The sequence below is a fragment of the Haliotis rufescens genome, unplaced genomic scaffold, assembly GCF_023055435.1.
Source record: "Haliotis rufescens isolate VD_foot unplaced genomic scaffold, xgHalRufe1.0.p SCAF_9, whole genome shotgun sequence".
Lineage (NCBI taxonomy): Eukaryota > Metazoa > Mollusca > Gastropoda > Lepetellida > Haliotidae > Haliotis > Haliotis rufescens.
This window is the reverse complement of record NW_025964383.1, coordinates 34,505,950-34,526,758: the sequence shown is the minus strand read 5'-3', so window position 1 is coordinate 34,526,758 and position 20,809 is coordinate 34,505,950. Positions and strand designations below refer to the sequence as shown.

At 40.3% G+C, this 20,809-nt stretch overlaps 1 protein-coding gene across 2 annotated transcripts; it reads left to right on the top strand.

Moving 5' to 3' along the window:
• The first annotated feature begins 1,177 nt into the window (after positions 1-1,177).
• Positions 1,178-19,777, top strand: LOC124147789 (high-affinity choline transporter 1-like). Of its 2 annotated transcripts, XM_048390721.1 has the most exons (11): positions 1,178-1,414; positions 2,893-2,952; positions 9,750-9,937; positions 11,303-11,410; positions 12,891-13,046; positions 14,004-14,152; positions 15,672-15,797; positions 16,290-16,443; positions 16,910-17,023; positions 17,768-17,874; positions 18,798-19,777. In XM_048390721.1, the coding sequence occupies exons 3-11, from the start codon at positions 9,766-9,768 to the stop codon at positions 19,356-19,358; spliced, it is 1,647 nt and encodes a 548-aa protein (XP_048246678.1). In that variant the 5' UTR covers positions 1,178-1,414; positions 2,893-2,952; positions 9,750-9,765; the 3' UTR covers positions 19,359-19,777. The 2 variants fall into 2 exon arrangements, with proteins under 2 accessions (XP_048246678.1, XP_046374505.2); XM_046518549.2 differs by lacking the exon at positions 2,893-2,952 and having other exon boundaries at positions 1,179-1,414.
• The last annotated feature ends 1,032 nt before the right edge of the window (positions 19,778-20,809 follow it).

Sequence of the window (20,809 nt, the reverse complement as noted above, 5' to 3'; positions counted from 1 at the left end):
TTGAATCCGTGAAATCTTGAAATTGACAGACACACACACACACACACGCACACACACACCGGACACACACACACACACACACACACACACACAAAACAAATGACATGAAAGGATGAAAGGGATGGCCTTGCGTGGTCGGGACAGGCTGGACCGCGGTGCTCAACAACATTCTGTCACATTCAGTTCAGTTGTTTTAAAACTGTAATGTAAAGGGTCCTATTCAAACATGTCTCGACTACGTGTTTATTGTTTAACGCCGTAGTCAGCGATAGTCAAATTGTGCGCCAGGTAAACCACTGACATACTGTCAGCAACGACTTCGGGCTAGGACGACACAATTTCATTCACCTCAAGCATATGCTTGAGACAGCACTGTTTGTTGTTTGTTATTTAACGCCACACTCAGCAATATTCCAGCTATATGACGGCGGGCTGTAAATAATCGAGTCTAGACCAGACAATCCAGTGATTGATGTCATGAGCATCGATCCACACAATTGGGATATGATTACATGCATCAACCAAGTCAGCGAGCCTGACCACCCGTTCCCGTTAGTCGCCTCTTACGACAAGCATAGTCGCCTTTAACGTCAAGCATGGGTTACTTAAGACCTATTCTATCCCGGATCTTTACGAGACAGCAGTGAACCAACAAGGGGATGCATGGCCGCCTCCCTGACAAGTGTGTTTGACATGTGTTTGAGAACATAACAATACACCGACATAAACAAAATGCCTTTCAATTGCTAAAAATAGACCATCTCCACAGCAAGATTCAGCGAGCGAGCGACCATGCATGAGTTTACAAGGCTGTAGCGGTATTAGCTCCATGACATGTAAGTGAGGCTCAACACTAGGGGTCACGAACACCGCTGAAAAATATCATCTTTGTCAAATAACCGACTGCTGTAATGCAATGTTTACAATCACTTGCATTTCATTCACATTTTAGTGGGCTCTGATGGCCAAGTCCTCTAATGCACCTAAATCAATGTACAGAGGTGCGTCCCTTTGTCGTGCCAGGAACCTATGACCGTTGGTTAGAAATCCCAGATTTGTCCAGAGTATGTTTCTTTGTAAGTCTGCATCACGCCACGGTTTACCATAGGTTTCTGGTGTGCCCCAGGGACTCCCCTCTTCACAGCGAACCCATGGCCCTTGTGAACAAGGAGGCTGAAGGAGGTGGATCAATTTTACCTCCTGGCCCCTCGGGACCCTCATTCTTTTCATAGACCACGAATGTCCGCATTGTTGAAATCACAGGTGGGTATTGCTGTTTACTGTCGTATACCCACGTAGCATGCATTAAGAAAGCCGTGTGAGTTGTCAGTGAGATTTATACTGATTTCAACAGACGGACCCGTGATAAGACAACACCCAAAGGGAGCTTGGACTCGTTTATCCCAGCAAACAGGTAAGTGACTTGCCACTCGCAAGGTTTATACACGGCAAGGTAATCTTAGTGCTGGGACGTCTTGACCCATGGTCTGCAATCCATTTCAGCCAAAGTCAACACATTGTAATACAGTACACTACGGTTATAACGAACACGCTTATAACGAACTTACGGATATAACGAACTTACTTTTTTGGTCCCGACTATTTGCTGTAGTTATGCTGTATATATGCTTATAACGAACCACGGTTATAACGAACTAAAATTAGTAGTCCCTTTGAGTTCGTTATAACCGTACTTTACTGTACTAGCATGTTTGAAATATAGATCTTATCTCTTCGTAATTGAAGTAATCATTAACGGCAAGATCATAAAATTTTGACATTTTATAAAGTGATGTAGAATGTTGTATATTTTATAAATTGGTAGTACATGATTCTGAACTGAGATTGTTAGTGACTGTACCCTTGATGGGGGTTGAAGTAGCGTGATATCATTGTCCCCCTGAGAGGGTACGTAAACTCACTTCATTCAAAGTATTTTATACATACCAGTGTTGTTTTTTTTGTTTTTTTAATCGATGAATATGTTGTTGTTTTAATCTGTGGCAAACCTTCTCCATAATCACTTGTGACTAAAGTGATGTGTCAGTCCTGCTGTGTCCATGCAGGTTGCAAAGGTACTGTAGGTCCCCATGGTCCCCAGTATGGTGGCCTACCTTTGGTTGCTGGTGACATATAGCCCGCTTGTGTATTGTGTTGTTATGAAAAGTTAAGGTTTATGGTCATTTACTAGTTTTAAACCTATGTCTGTGATATTCTAGTTCTTTTGCTGTCCTTTGTCGACAGCTTTTTATTCTGAGTTTATGTATTGTATAATTTGATATGGTCACTATATGGCTGAAATATCGCCGATGCGGCTTTAAATATTAACTCACTCACTTACTTATACAGAGATATGAAGCCTAATTGGAACTCTGTGGTAATCAGTGGGGTGAAGAGTGTCATTTTATGTGCGAAAGTGTAATATTAACAGTACCGTGGTGCGGGTACACATTTATACAATTCCTCATGTGACAACACTTAACTGTTTTTCAGAAAGACAATGTTTTCAAGTTCCGAAGTAATATCGGGACACATACAATTATCCCTACAACAATCTCATTATGTCTACGCCAGCTATCATAGACACATGCACATGCTTACATACATAATCCACCCTCCCACCATTCCCCAACATCCATCGAACTACAACTATATCCGCCTTCATGTATCGGTATTCGTGCTTACATACATACACCCTCCTACCATTCCCCTACATCCATCGCACTATATCTATAACTATAACCGCCTTCATGCATCCGCACTCATGTTCACATTGCATGCATTGAATTACCCGTTTAAAATATCGTAAATATTTTACAGTATGTACATATTAAATATCACCAAACAGAGAGTATTATAATGCAATAGATTTCATCCATCAAAACATCACAGAAAGAAGGGCAGCCTGGACAATGGCATCAGAATGCACTAAGACGTTCAGCTGGTCAGGAGGTGAGAGTTGCGGGAAATTGCGATAAACTTCAGTTTCAGATCTCCATTACGAATATCTAAATTGTGAATAAAGATCACAGCTTGCTATAAAGTGTACTTCATTCCTGCAGATTTAACAATTTCCTTAGCTATAAAATTTATGTCTAAATGCTCATGTAGACAAACACCCAAATGTTTATAGGCATGACCATATTATAGTCCACGCAAATATCTCCACATTTAAAAACAAAGCTAGATTGAGGCTTTGAAGGCATTAAGAAGTGATACACATAAGGAAGAAAATGTATGGATGTCAACGTCTTTATTATGAGGAACACAACGTTTCGGAGTAAAAACTTACTCCTTCATCAGGTGAATTAACGCTATGAGGCAGAGAACATATATAATTATGTACCTGTAAGAACAACAAAAGTAAAAAGATAGCAAAGGAGGAAACGTAACAAGGGAAGCCAACAGGTAATTGGCGCTAATTACCCCGGCCTCTCGTTTGCCCATTGTCCATTGCCCATTACCAATAATTCATAAGATAAGTTTTGGCTTTAGTTTGTCCATTGATAATCAACCATCAACGTCTATTATCTCAACCCTAAAAAGTACGAGAATCTGTACTTTACTGAGAAAGTGTTATCCAAATATAACATTTGTTACATTTGACCACGTTCTTAATGGCATTGTGTGTTCGAAGCTTTCGGCCATGGGAGCCGTGCCATTTTTCACTTGTCAGAGGGGTACACAAAGTACGTGATCTGGACTTACAGTTGTCGGACTTTATTTTTGGCGGAAGCGTCGGTGGCTGGGTTAGATCGCTGACTTTGTGTGCTGGTGATTGGATGCCTCACTCACAGTGTAGGTCCAAATCCCGGACGGGCATCTGTACTTTACAAAGAAAGTGTTATCCCAATTATAATATTTGTTGTCAAGAAAGCACAATAAATATATATTCGGCTTTGGATGGGTAATAATATCACACATATTTACGGATATTGATTACGACTTGAAGGGGCTTCGTAACGCAAGTCTTCTCAATTCAGGGATTGGTAACTCAAAATGTGTGTGTGTGTGTGTGTGTGTGTGTGTGTGTGTGTGTGATTGCGTCACAATCATTCTGTCTTCTTTCATTTGTCATCTGAAATAACATCCATTCGTGCACTTGTGCTTCCTACTCAAGTTACCAAACACACCCTGTTTACACACGTACAAGGTATATATTACGCTGAGGAGAATTTACGATTATAGACAGACAGACAGACAGACAGACAGATTTATTTGTATAAGGCCATTTGACCCATTGTACAAAATACATTTACATTTTATTTATCTAAGAGTTACCTAATTGATACTTTTTTTTTGTGTGTGTGTATGTGTTGAGAACACGTACATTAGAAATTTTGCAAAATTTATCATTGCATCGTTGTTGGATATTTGACAGAGTCTTTCTAAACAAAAATAGTTGTGATTAACTGTCTTTGGGATATACATTTCCCGCCGACTTGCATAAAGAGGACAGTTGTATATAACATGAAGTTCATCCTCAATTACATGACAGTGCTTACATAAGACGGCATCCTCCTCAATATTAGCAACACCCCTACGTATAAGTTGAATACCAAGAGTATTCTGTCCACATCTAAATTTGGTTATTAGCCTTCTATATTCACAATGCTTAATATTTGATAAATATTTTTCACAAACGATATTAGACTTATGCAGTTTATAGAATGAGAGGGTCTTGCTGCCTAGAGATGCATGCCAATCTTGAAAAGAACAATCTTTAACTCTTTCGCTGAACATATGTACAAATAATTCTGCATTGCCAACGCCTTGTGCAGCCCATACATCCCCAAAACCAAAATGACTTAGCAGAAGTCTGATATGCGATGCCCAGTTAGGACGTTTTCTATCAGCAATGGATAATAACATTTTATAACACTGGTATGGGTATCTGTTAGGACTCATTTGCAAAATCTTAAACCAATATTTAATGCATTTTACATAATAAATAGTATGAAGTGGATACCTACCACATTCACCATAGGCTACTGCATTTGCAGTCCTGTAGCCCGTGTGAAGTAAAAATTTACAAAATTTGCGGTGAACAATTTCAATCGTATTCCATTTTTGGTATCCCCAAATCTCAGCACCATACATTAATATCGGGACAATTTTTTTATCAAATATAAAGAATGCTTCCGTAACCGAAATGTCATAACGTCATATTAACGATTTAACTGACCAAAGTGCTTTGCTTGCTTGCTCACATAGAGTTTTACAGGCCTTAGTCCAAATTAATTTGGGAGTGAAAACAAGTCCCAAATATTTATAGGCGTTAACCGTATTCATACGTTCACCGTTATAATACCATTTCTCATTTTTTGACAAGGGTCCTCCCATTTTAAACACAATAATTTTACTCTTTTCAGTATTAATATCCATACCCCATTTATCAGAGTATAAATATAATTCATCAAGACGCTTTTGTAATTTTAATACACTGTCTGCAACAAGTATTAAATCGTCGGCAAACAACAGGGCAATTATATTTAACATTTCCTCTGAGATAAAAACACCATCCTGGAATTTACTTTCCAAACATATAACTAATTCGTTGATAAACAAAGAAAACAGTACTGGACTAAGAGTACAACCTTGTCTTACCCCACATGAACTATCAAAATACTCAGTAATTTTCTTGCCATAATCGTATGTTACAGTTGCTTTAACATGATTATACATACTCTGGATAATACATAAAAACTTGCCATGAATACCATTTTGCAATAAAATATACATTAACTTACTCCTATTAACCATATCAAATGCTTTTCGAAAATCGATAAAAGCGCAATATACTTTTCCTTTTTTGCGAGTGGTATACTTTTGTATAATAGCTTGCAAAATGAAAATGTTATCAATAGTTGAATGATCTTTCTTAAACCCCCCTTGATATTCACCAATTATGCCTTGGTAGTCTAAGAAACATTGTAGTCTTTTATTCAGAACATAAGAAAACATTTTACCCATTATATTGAGAAGTGATATACCACGAAAGTTATTAGGATTACTTTTACTACCTTTTTTATGCAGTGGCATTATTATTCCCGTTGACCATAATTTTGGGTAATGTCCACTGGTCAACACTGCATTAAACAAAATGACAAGATATGGAGTTAATACATTTTCAACTGATTTTTAAAATTCTGATGGGAGTCCATCATCACCAGGTGATTTTCCACACTTTAAATGGTGAAGAGCGTTTACGACATCTTGTTCGATAAAATCACACGATAAAATATCATCTTGATTTTGACAGTCTGGGCATAAGCTATCATTATGATGTTGAAGAAACTCACTGACTTTAGTTGAGAAATTCTCATCCCCTATTGACACTGGATTAAGTAATTCCTTAAAATAATCTACCCAAGTTGCGGGTGCGATGCTAGAGTCCTGCGAGCGTGCGGTTATATAACGTTTAACAAGTCTCCAAAATGTTGTACAGTTGCTATCATTCGCAGCATTGACTAATGCCTTTGTAATGCTCTGCTTAAAATGAGTCTGTTTTTGTTTACATAAAGATTTAAATTTGTTTCTAATGTTCTTGTATAAGTTATAGTTTTCCGAAGAAGACACCTTTCTGAATGTATTCAGGAGTTTATACTTTTCCCTCTTCAAGTGTTCACACTCTTCATCAAACCATTCTGGTTGTTTCTTAAAGCCTATATATTTGGACCTCTTTACTTTCATATTCCTTCCACAATATTGTATTATGTGCTGTAACTTCTCTGCGGCTTTATCAACATCAATTTCCACACAGGTTATAAATTCATTTAACATTTCTTGCACTAATGCACTTTCAAAATTATTCATATAGTCTTCACTCTTATTCACGTTCCATATATATCTACACCTGTCCTCACCTAGGCTGTAATCCTGATCTAGAGTGTCTACTACATTAAACAATGATGAAAAAGAAGCAAATATGGGAAGATGGTCTGATTCAGTGCGACTTATAACTTTAAAGTCCTCTACATACTTGTAAAAGGATGCTGACACACAAATATAATCTGGTGAGCTAACACCTGTTGCTCCAACATAGGTATAATCCCCTTCATCAGAAAACCTGCCATTTAGTAAATATAAACCAAACGTCTTACAAACGTCTAAGAAATCTTTCCCATAATTGTTAACGACTTGGTCCTTGTTCTTTCGCCCTGCAGGGCTGTCATACTGATCGTACACAATATCATCCATTGGTAGATGATCAACTGCATCAAAATCAATATAATCTAATTCGGTTCCAGTTCTACTATTAAAATCACCACACAAGATGTAGTCACTTTCCGGGATTTCGTCCATGAGCACTGCAAGGAAATTTTCTAAAACTTCAATACCCTCATTATAGCCCAATGTTTCAGGTTTCAAGTACACACATCCCACTATTAGCCTTCTACCAGTAATGAGTACATCATTAGATACAACAAAAACACAGTCAACCCATTCGTCATGTATCCTTGAAAAATACGATGAAAGTTTATCACTAATATATACCGCGACACCTCCACTGTATCGACCTGCCTTCTTCTCTTTAGGTCGAACTGACTGAAATGAAATGAAATTAGGAAAAACAAACTTGAAGTCATCTAAACATTTTGCCCACGTTTCGGTTAAACAGATGATATTCTGCTCACACACAAAGTCAAGGAAGTCATTATTGTTTATCTTGGAGTATAAACAGTTCACATTCCAACACAACACAGAAGTGGGTTGCTCTGCTTGAGAAGTGCACGTGCATTTCGTGTTGACGTCATCTGGTGAAGTTATTTCTGGGTCAGGGCCTTCTCGTTATAAGTCTTCGTAACGTGTGTCAGATGAAAGATCACTGGGCGGTGACTTCCCATAATCTCTTTCCTTCGTTACTTTCATAAGGTCTTCTGTCTGATCATCGAAATAGAACTTTTCACCATTGATAAATAAATAGTCATTCTTCAAAAATGCACTTTGACCTTTTTCTCTAGCGTTTATCATGAACCCGACAAGTTTCTTTCTTCTTTCCCTGGTTTTGAACGAAAAGTCCTCTGACACACGGTAGGTGGTAGTTCCCTTTAACTGTTCCTTGGCTTTGAAGTATACAGATGCTTTATCATCCCTTGACACAAACCTTACAATTATAGGCGGGTTCGATCCTTGTTCACGTTTAGCACCCAGTCTATGAACCGTATCAAAATGAATGTTGTCATAATTGCTCATGTCAAGCTGTTCCTTCAGAAAATTTCTCACTTTTTCCTTGGTTTCATACGGTTCTTCCTTCACGTCCATTTCAATGCCGAAGAAAATAAGATTATTTTTTCTTGAGTAATTCTCGCTTCTATCTAATTTGTCTTCTAAGGCCGCAATCTTAATAGATTGTTTGGACACAACAGACTTAAGTTCACAGTTTTCTTTCTGAATATCGTCTAACTGTGTACTCACTCGTGCGTTATTTTCTTCAACTGTGAGTTTCAGGGCTGTCAGTGTTTCACTCATTGTCCTCATAGTCGATGTCAATGTTACCATTTGGTTGGATAGTCCTTCAATGGCGTCCTTTAATGAGGGTGTGGCCAGATCCTGATCTTCTTTCTCGCGACTCTGTTCTGTATTTCTTTACGATTATAAGTTGATACGTTTAACTGCTGGCCTGCTATGCAATGCCATATTTCTTATCGCCAGGGATCACAGAAGTGAAACCAGTCTCCCCCAAGGAGACGTCTGATTAAACTCTTTGCTTCGTCAATGCTTCATCTAGCCCAAACTGGTAACTCGCACCACTAGCAACGATACAATGGCGTACAAAGACATTTTAATATCACTCCTGTGTACTGTGAAATTGCGACCCCGTGTTCCTTAATGTTGCAAGAAATTGTATCTCTGAAGACATCACGATACAGTTTTTACGATGCATCACGTCTGCACTAGCGCTTGATAACAGCCTTGTGTTTGGGTGTTTCAGTAGTTTAAATTGCTGCTCTTGGCATTTTTGATTAAACTTTGATACTATGAACAATATAAGGTTATATGAGAGAATGACTTTAGAACGGTAACATGCGTTAATGTATATCTGATATATATATGATGACATAAATAGAACAATGAGTAGTACGTCCAGATTAGTGTATAGGCAACATTTGATAATTCAATTCAACAACTCTCCTTTTAAGTCTTTTTTTCTGACTTAAAAGTAAATGAAAGAACACAATCGTCCGGAATACAATGTATAATTCTGGTGCAGTTCCATGTGACTATAAAGCATACAATAAGTTTTCGGGTCCCGTTTGGATCGGTTTGGGTGGCAGCTTAGATATCCATAGAATAGGTTCATCTCGGAATCTCCCATATAACTTGGGCTCTTCTTCAATTTAAATGGAGTTACTTGTTTCTTTCAAAACTATACAGTTTTAGAGACTGAGCATTAGTCTGAATAGACATCACCAGTACAGCGTCAAACTCGGGCCCGTAATCTAACACGCGAGAACTGACCATTCAAATCTGAGAAGTAGGAATACCCGTAGACGCTGTTGCTTGATTGACAATGTCAATCAAGAAAGGGAGGAGCTTGATGATATTCTTCTCTCCCAGTAAATTCCGTTGTCAAATAACGACGCTATTTGGACGGAAAAACGATGATCTGAAAACGTCCAAATAACGTCGTTTTTTCGTCCAATGACCTTATACGAAAAAAAACGACGTTTTCGTGTTTGCAGTGAATTACCTCCCCCGATCACTCACTCTGACATAACTTACCCCCGAGTTTGTTCAAATTTCAGTTCATCTACGTTCAAGATGGAGATCAACGTAGCTGGTTTGGTCGTGCTGATTGTGTTCTACGTCATCATTTTGGTGGTCGGAGTCACGGCGGCTAAATGTGTAAAAATAGACGAGGAGAATAAATCTGAAATGGCCTCAGTTGCTGGTCGTCAACTCTATGGTGTTGTGGGCATATTCACCATGATAGGTGAGGATATATGCAATACATTTATGTCCCATGAAACCATAAAGTGATAAAATTTTATCAATTTAAAATATTTGTTCCTAGTCAAAAGTTAATGTGATAATATAACTTGAAAATACGTTATCACCATGATGACATAGGCTGACATTTGCAGAATTTGATCTTTGTTCTGTGTACATAAAGTACTTGCCAGGACAGATCAGGGCTGTTTGTCCGCCGTCATATAGCTGGAATATTGCTGAGTGCGGCGTTAAACAACAAACAAACAGGGCGGCTTGTTGTCGTTTTCATGCGTATTGCTGATCCCTTTCAAAACGCAGTTTATATCTAATGAAGAATAAAAATAACCAGATATTTGAAAATTGCATTAAAAACACTAGCTTTCCTTGTGAGAATTTCATAGACAGCTTGGGCAGTCGTCTAAGGCATCGCGATTCGCTGTGCAGAGTTGCGTCCCCTGGACACGCCTGAAACCTATGATTGTGGATTCGAATCCCGGTTCACCCCGATTCTAGGTTTGTCAGCACCATACCCGTGCTCGTTGTTTTCACTGAATTGGTAAACGTCTGAGACCTGCATCACTTCGGGCTTTCCTCCCACATTAAGCTGGCACGCAGCGATATAACTGGAATAATGTTAAAAGCGGCGTTAAACCCAACTCACCCACTCACCGAACCCTGTTTAGTGGCATCCGGGATGCCGAATCCTGTTGAATAGAATCCCGGATGCCGAACCCTAAATGTTTAAATCAGTTATTTTTCTTTTGTTACTCACTATAGTCCGTCAACAATCATTATGGCACAGCTTTTTTCACAATTAGTTTCATTATTGACCTAACTAGAAATACCAAATGATGGTTGACGGACTGTAATATAATGACGCTTTTTTCAAATATATAATAATTATAATATATTATAATCACAAGGGGCAATTATATCAGTTGTATCATGTGATTAAAATACATGTAGTCAAGAGACACACCTGATGTCACATCCTTCTGTTCATCGACTAGAAAACACACAGTGTGATCTGTTCTTGAAAGGAAGACCAGTGTAAAATCTACACAAATACACAAAAACGCAAATCGGTACAATAGCGATATCAAACAAAACAGTTTACAAAAGAAACACACACAAAACATAACGTTTTATGTTTACAAAATGACAGGGGGCGGTCGGGGAGCCTAGTGGTTAAAGCGTTAGCTCGTCACGCCGAAGACCCGGGTTCGAATCCCGACATGGGTGCAATGTGTAAAGCCCATTTCTGGTGTCCCCTGCCGTGATCTTGCGGGAATATTGCTAAAAGCGGCGTAAAACCAAATTCACTCACTCACTACAAAATGACATGTATTCGGTGATTGTCTTTCAGCTACTACCGTTGGGGGTGGCTTCATAAACGGAACAGCGGAATCCATAGCAACAGGTGGTCTTGCCTGGACGATTTCCCCCATGGCTATCTTTGTGGGTCTTGTCCTGGGTGAGTTGACTTATCATCAGTTACTGCAACCGGCTTGTGTTGTGTCGCATCTTCTGCCCACACTGTTAACTATGTGCGTAGTGTATTTAACACATGCTATGCATAATGATCTCCAAATTCAGCATTCCGGGGTAGAATAGGTCTTCAGCAACCCATGCTTGCCGTAAAAGGCGACTGTGCTTGTCGTAAAATGCGACTAACGGGTTCGGGTGGTCAGGCTTGCTGACTTGGTTGATGCATGTCATCAATCCCAATTGCGTGTATCGATGCTCGTGATGTCAATCACTGGATTGTCTGGACCAGACTCGATTATTTGCAGACCGCCGTCATATAGCTGGAATATTGCTGAGTGAGGCGTTAAACAACAAACAAACAAACAAACAAACTGATCTTCAGCAACCCAGTCTTGTCGTAAGAGGCGACTAATGGGATCGGGTGGTCAGACTTACTGACTTGTTTGAAGCTTGTCATGTATCCCAATTGCGTAGATGGATGGTCATGTTGTCAATCAATGGGTTGTCTGGTCCATACTCGATTATTTACAGACCACTGTCATATACCTGGAATACTGATGATTGCGATGTAAAAACACCACCAACAACAACAACAACAACAACAACAACAAACTAACATGTTTAAGATCCATAAATGAACAAAGGCTTTCTCCACAAAGATTTGGTGGTACGGCTTGGTCATTGTAACCCGACAGCATGGGACCTTGCTCCTAATGTCAACCACTGGTTTATCTGGCACTGAGTCGTATATTTACATAAAAAGCAAGTTTAAAGCATGAATTATTATGTTGCTATTCGTGTTGATGTGTTGAAACACGTTGGCACCTCGTTGAACCGATTCAAGTTGAACACTAAACAAGGAATCTTAAATCTCAACGTACCTACCTTACAGCCCATTAAATTAAATTAAGCAGTACGCTACTATTTCATGTGTATAACACTCACAAGAAATGATTCAGGCCGCAGCACAAATAGTATCCCTCGTGACGAAAATAGAAGGTAATAAACATAATGTTCATACTTACAACAGTTCTTTGCCCCTATTATCACAAGTATGTGACAGAAATCCTCATGTACCGCCGTGCCACTGTTCAACTCAGCTGACACAATCATGTGAATAATATGTCTTTTCTGGCCCTTAACACTTTATATCCGGATCAGACCCTGGAGAAACCATAAAAATGTTGCTAGAAATAAATAAAAGTAAGAATTAAGACGCCTTGAGAACAAAACAGTACGTCTATGACAACAGTATATTCTGTCGAACAGGTTGTGCCTGCCATCTTGCACCAATTTCTGTTTGATTTGTAAACTTCAATCTTTGTATTCTCCAACCCTGTTGCTGGACTATTGTTCAAAGTGGTGCAAGACTCCACACGTATTCACCCTTACATTCTATGCCAAACTAACGTTAAGTTCTATATATTCAGACACTTTATAATAATGAATTCACATCCGGTTCCTAGGGGGCATAATATATGCAGGACGCATGCGTGAAAGGAAGTACGTCACGATGTTACAGCCAATCGAGGAGTGTTATGGCCGCGTGGTCGCGTGCCTCGTGTACCTGGCTACACTCTGTGGTGACGTCTTCTGGACAGCCTCCATCCTCAACGCCTTGGGTAAGAAGTCTACCGCAGTCAGCAATGGCGAAATATCAGATAAATGGAAGTTAAATCTAGTCTCCGATCAGTTGTATTTAATGTCACTATTCATACAAATTACAAATGTTGGATGCGATCAGTCCAGGTGCTTGTACACATCGACCTGCAAATGTTTATAGAATGTTTAAGAATATTTAGACCAAACGCAGACACCACGCACTCAAAGACCCGAACTGCCGCTCATTTCTGACAGATGATAACATCAACATGGCGGAATAATGATTTACATCACAAAGAAAGATAACAAAATACAATTTGGATAACTTCTTGGAAAACGGTTTATGCATATATTGCCCATCATATCCCATGTAATTAAGACCATATTTGCTTGTAAAGTTTTCCCATATAATAATGCTCGTGCCACTGTTGGTGTGACTTGCAAAATCAGTCAGTTTTAGCTGATCCTTGCTTTGTTGATAGCGTAAATAAAAGCCTTCACATATGTGAAGGTGAGGTGAGGTGAGGTAAAATTGGGTTAAAGGTCGCGTCCAAGATTATTGCACTTATATAGCAACGAGCATGCACGTGTGTGTGTGTGTGTGTGTGTGTGTGTGTATGGCTAGCGCTGCTTGTACTAGTCCGGACTGATGCCGATTAATAGTGCTAGCCCACTGAGATACAATGCAGCAGTTTGACATGAATACCCCACTCAGACACAGTATAGTCCTTGTTTTAGCCCTTTTATGCCGAACGCCAGACAGGGTCACAACAAGTACCATCTTTTAACGTCTTTTGGTATGACGCGGACGGGGATCGAACCCCGGACCTTCCGCTCTCCGGGCGGACGCTCTACCACTAGACCACGGAGGCGGTCTCACATATGTGAATTTCATATAAGATATCCTATATTAATACTTTCTTCCTTGAACACTCATGAATTATATATTATTATTTTACTTATTTGTCTCTTTGCAGGCACCAGCCTGAGTATAATACTGGGTATCAACGTGGAGACGGCTATTGTGGTGTCCGCAAGTATCACTGTCCTCTATACCATGATTGGTCAGATGATATCAGTTGCATATACTGACATAGTACAACTAATTCTGATCACCGTCGGCCTGGTATGAACAATTCATTCTCATTGATGCCAAAGACCCGGGTTCGATTCCGACATGGGTGCAATGTGTGAAGCCCATTTCTGGTGTCCCCCGCCGTGATGTTGCTGGAATATTAATATTGCTAAAAGTGGCGTGAAACCATAATCATTCACTCACTCATTCTCCTTGGAAATGCCTTCCCACGGCTATCAGTTCAGATATGAATACACTGCCGTGCAAAAGAAAGTATACACTCATGCTCGAAGCTGATCAAAACTGAAACAGACAAGTAATGTTTGTTTTTTTTATGGTGATTTATTTAATACGGGTACCATAGTTGTGTTTTGGACCTCAGGTTTGCGGTGTTTCGGCGACTGTTTTAAGCGAAGTATTTTTTTTATAACGTTTGTAATGTTTTGGTCAAAACCAGTTGTTAAGCGTATACTTTATTTTGTCCGGCGGTTTATCTGGCCATCACCACTAACGTGTGCTTGTCGTCGAGGGGATCTGATGTTAGAAAGTTTAATCTTTCTTTTTCTGAATTTGAATATGCTTGTTGGGTTGGGATTATCAATCCTTCATTCATACAGTATTGTCTGATTTGGTCAGCGACGATGCCACCGTCAGGTAACGTCAATGCTCCATCAGACGTTCATGTGCAACCACGCGACCAAACCGTGTAACTATTTGGTTCTTACGAAAAGTATCAAGTGTTTGGGGTCTATTCTGGCCAGGAATTATTTTGATTGAACAAAGACACATTACACAGATACCCCTAGAAACGTATTCTTGTAAGTGAGTGAGTTAATATGGTTTTACGCCGCTTTTAGCAATATTTCAGCAATATCACGGCTGGGGACACCAGAAATATGCTTCACACATTGTACCCATGTCGGGAATCGAACCCGGGTCTTCGGCGTGACGAGCGAACGCGCTAACCACTAGGCTACCCGACCGCCCCGTACTCTTGTAAGAGGTGACCAAATGAATCGGTGGTGATGCTATGTGACGAAGTTGATAGAATGTCCTCATTTGGGACGCTTGGGACGTTGCTCAATCTATCAATCCCTGGTGTGTATGGTCTAGACTGGGTTATTTATTGGCCGTCGTGTGGAATATTGCTGACACGACACCAAACTGAACCAGCATAAAGATATAAAAGAAAAACAAACACTTGGTGCAACCATCACATAGTTTCAACTCCGATTCATTTGGTCAACTCATACAAGGAATATTCACTATATTCATAAAAATGAGTATTACACGAAAGCACGTTCAGTATTTTATTAACTACTTGCCGTTTGTAATTTCTAAATAACATTTTACTGTCGTGTGTGAATAGGCAGACATCTACGGCACTAAGATATCTTGCTTGCTTATCCAACCATAACACAATCAATTTCTAAGGACAGTGAGAAGTGTTAGAGCTATTTGTACAAAACATTAAAATGTGAGTCATATTGTTGCCATAGACAATGTCATGTTTTTAACCACTTCACAGCCACTATGTTATCGGTCATGATGTCATGATGTCATGATGCAGGTGCTTGCAATTCCATTCGTGGTGACGGACGAGCGTGTGGGTGACGTCAGCACCACGTCAGACGCATGGCTTGGCTCTCTGGATGGCCGACATGCTGTGGCCTGGGTTGACCTTGCCCTTGCTATGGTAGGTACAACATATATGCTATTGTACAAGATGGATGTATTTGTCGAGATGTGTTTTACTTACATGTATATTGATTTAACAGTGAACGTGATCCGGGCAATAGCACTCCGCAATAGTCCAGCGATATGACGGCGGTCTGTAAATAATCCAGTCTGGACCAGACAATCCAGTGATTGACATCACTAGCATCGAGCCACGCAATTGGGATACGATCACATGCATCAACTTAGTAAACGAGCCCGATCACCCGATCCCGTTACTCGCCTTTTATGACAAGCGTAGTCACCTTTTACGGCAAGCATGGGTTGCTGAAGACCTATTCTACCCCGGATCTTCGCGGGTCCTATATGAAGTATGTGCCTGTTATATATGATCGTATTCCTGCAAATATACAATAGGAAACTTCAAACACCATCCCCGACAGGCATATGTATCATCGTATTTCCTGCAAAAGTACAAACAGAGGCGATACATTTCCATTGCCTGTTGCAGATATTCGGCACTATTCCCTGGCAGTCGTACTTCCAGCGCGTGTTGTCAGTCCGGAGTGTGAGAGAGGCCCAAATTCTGTCTGTCCTGGCGGGAATGGGAACTCTGGTCCTCGCTGTGCCCCCTTTCCTGATCGGCGCCCTCAGCACGGCCGCTGGTATGCCAAGTACTTTTCAATAAAATAACAGAGCACCTTGCATTATATAATGGTTACCATTGATGAACCACCATTAGCGCTGGTTCAGCACTATTCCAGGGCAGGATCCTCCCACATCAAGCTGACACGCCGTGATATAACTGGAATAGTGTTCAAAACGATGACAAGCCCAACCCAACTCACGGCGGGGTAGGCCGGTGAAGACGCCGGGGTTTTGCTTGCCGTAAAAGGCGACTATGCTTTTCGTAAGAGGCGACTAACGGGATCGGGTGGTCAGGCTTGCTGACTTGGTTGATTCATGTCATCGATCCCAATTGCGTGGATCGATGCTCATGATGTCAATCACTGGATTGTCTGGTCCAGACTCGATTATTTACAGACCGTCGTCATATAGCTGGAATATTACTGAGTCCGGCGTTAAACAACAAACCAACCAACCAAACCAACCTTCTTGCATCTATTTCAGATTGGTCCAACTCAAGTCTGACTGGTGGCCTTGACCCTGTGAGCGCCAACATGAGCAGCATGATCCTGCCTCTTGTCCTGAAAGAGTTCACGCCAAGTGCTGTGTCCATCATAGGTACAAACACCCAAACGATGGGTAGTATAGCACCTAAACATCGGGAGTAGTTCTGGAGGAAAAAAACTATCTAAATATTTGGAAGCAATATGGTATGAGTGAGTGAGTGAGTGAGTGAGGCAATATTTCAGCCATATAGTGACGAGCAATATGGTATGAAAATTTATTCAATCTTTATATTTGGAGATGACCGCAATATGCTAAGTCGAATTGATGCTGATATGCATGATAAATTGAATGTGAGGGTTTAACGCCGCTTTTAGCACTATTCCAGCAATATCACGGCGGGGAACACCAGAAATGGGCTTTACACATTGTACCCATGTCGGGAATCGTATCCGGGTCTTGGGCGTGACGAGCCAACGCTTTAACCACTAGGCTACCCGACCGCCCCAATTTGAATGTAGATTTGCATGGAATTGTATTGGACTGGAGTTGCTTTGGTGTAGGCTACCTGACCAAATAAATCATTCGAAAACAACCCCGTACAGCAAGGTTTAAAATGTCTTGTTTCTGTCTTGTGCCTCGTCAAACGAAATATGTTGTTGGTGCCTTTCCTGATTTAGTTTTGCGATGACTGACAATGTAATTGTGTGTTGATTTGATAATAATAACAACCATATCGGTCAGGAGCGAACGGTAATTATTAGTTCCCAGCCTTTAAGCTGCTGATACAGGTGGTACTTGATTGCATGTACTGATGTTTATATAGGATGTTTAATGTACATATGATGTTTCGGTAAGGTCTTGGGGCGATCTCAGCTGCAGTCATGTCTTCCATGGACAGCTCCATCCTCGGCTCAAGCTCCATGTTCACCCACAACGTGTACAGGACCGCCATCAGGGCGCAGGTAAATGAAAGCGACAACACCCTTTTCATATTTAAAACAGATATATCGAACTATATCAATAGCATGTGTTTATGATTCATTATCAAAGAGTGAGGACACCAGGCGTTCGCGAAAAGAGCGTATCCTACTCCACCGGTGGCACCCATCACAAACACATGCATGCAACGGCAAAAACATGACATTCACTTCCAATGTGTTGAGTGTGTAACGCTTGTTCCAAAATATCCAGGGGTTTTAATAAATACCAAAGAATACTTCCAAATGTGGATTCTTTTGGATTGCATTCGTTTACCTTTAGTCGTTTTATTGCTTTGGGTTGTACATGGTGACTGGCACTGTTTATTGTTCATGCATGTGGTTAATGTGGGAATAATACATCATACGAACATTACAACTTAAGCTGATGTCAGTATTGAAAATATGGTTTGGAACCTCTCTGCGAAAAATAAAATAACTGAAGCACATTTCTATAAGAAATATTTAAATATTTTCTAGAACGGGTTTGCGATTTAAAAACGGCTGTTCTAGCGTTAGCTTAGACTCATATACCTACATGTAACAGTTTTTTTTGTTTGTTTGTTATTTGCGTGGATCGATGCTCATGATGTCAATCACTGGAGCAATATTCAAGCTATATGACGGCGGTCTGTAAATAATCACGTCTGGACCAGACAACCCAGTGATTAATATCATGAGCATCGATCGACGCAATTGGGATCGATGACATGCATAGTCACCTTCTACGGCAAGCATGGGTTGCTGAAGACCTATTCTATCCCGGATCTTCACGGGTCACATGTAACAGTCAATTCACATCTTGATTATAGTTGATGGAAAATGACCCGTCAACCCTTGTGAGATAATAACTATCTGACAAAAGTATTCACACATATTTAATCCCTCAGTGCTCCTCTTCATTTCAGGCATCAGAACAAGAGTTGATGTGGGTTCAAAGACTATCAATCTTAGCAATCGGAATAATAGCCACCGTGCTCTCCATCTTCGTGAGGACTGTGTGGGGACTGTTTGTCTTAGCCGCGGACATTGTTTTTGTGATTGTGTTACCTCAGCTGACATGTGCCCTGTTCCTCCCAGCAACGAACGGATATGGCGGGATTGTGGGATTTACTCTCGGCACAGTCTTGAGGATTGGTGCTGGTGAAAGCTTCTTGGATCTCCCTCCATTTATATACTACCCATTTTATGACCATGACGTGCCCGAGCAACTGTTTCCATTCAGGTCATTTGCCTTTGTTGTATCGTTACTCGGGTTGATAATAATTTCTTACATGATGAAGTTCTTGTTCGAAAAGGAAATTCTTCATCCAAAATATGACTTTCTCGGAGCTCTAGATTCAGGATGTGTGGACATCACCTTAACATACACAGACACAAATAGAGGACTCGCGCTTGACAAAGTTCATATGCCTGAGAAATTACCTGGTACAGCTAATGACATCGCAGTTGTCCGACACAAGCAGTGATGTAAATGATGTTCAGTGAATAAGCTCCAAAAGTCCAAAAAGATACTTTCTTGAGACTGTTCAGATATGTACATACAATTCACATTTTTAAGGAAGTCTCGTGTTTAAATTATAAAGAAACACATTGCATTTTACTCCAAATTAATCCAAATTGCGTCAAAATATAAGTGAGTGAGTGAGTGAGTGAGTGAGTTTGGTTTTACGCCGCTTTTAGCAATATTCCAGCAATATCACGGCGGGGGCTTCACAGTCAAAATAAAAGAAAATGTATAATCCATGCTTCTTGTTTGACTGCTCGTTGTTTAACGCCGCACGCCGCATTATTCCAGCAATATGATTTTGGTTTGTTTGTTGTTTAACGCCGCACTCAGCAATATTCCAGCTATATGACGGCGGTCTGTAAATAATCGAGTCTGGACCAGACAATCCAGTGATTGATATCATGAGCATCGATCCACGCAATTAGGATCGATGACATGCATCAACCAAGTCAGCGAGCCTGACCAGTCGATCCCGTTAGTCGCAATATAAAAAATGTGACGGCGGTCTAAATAATCGAGTCTGAACCAGGCGATCCAGTGATTGACATCATGAGCATCGATCCACACAATTTGGATCGATGACATGCATTAACCAAGTCACCGAGCCTGACCAGTCGATCCCGTTAGTCGCCTCTTAATACAAGCATAGTACGGCCTTTTTACGGTCTGGGATGTTGAAGATCTGTTCCACCCCGGAACTTTACGGGGCGTATTATACATGCAGTGAAATGATCATAGTAGGGATTTAATCCAAGAACCAACGTGACTTTGAATGACGCAACTCAACACACCTATTTCACCGTAACCAAAACAAAACTTCCGTACTAACCAACTTATATGATATTATAATTACATATTAAATATCCATTTTTATAACCATATTGTTTTATTTGTCGGAATGTTTGTAGATAATAAACACTTTCTGAACAAGAAAACGATCAAATGTTTTTTTCTGTATTGACAATTGTGTTCACCTATACTTTGACGTCCTACGATTAGTAACTTCCTTTTAACGTAAAAAGATGACATAAAAACGTACAGATACGAGGGTTGGCTGAAAGGTTCTAAGCCTAAATGGGATATCTCAATCGGATTGCCACAAACAAGTACAATCATTTAATGAATCATAGACATAAGAACTGCAACTGTAGTGTTATTATTGTCTTTGTACCAGAACATCTTGTGAACCTACCCATTGAAATCACCACAAATGGACAAAACTGGCTATAGGGCAGTCATCAAGTATCTGCAACTGAAAGGGCCAACTCCAACACAGATACATGCTGACATGGTAAGAAGTGGGCTTCGGTATTCAAGCGTGGCAGAGAGAGCCGTGACGATGGCCCGCGTCCAGGATGGCCTTCAACAGCAACCATTCCGGAAAACATTACCCGGGTGCATGACATGGTG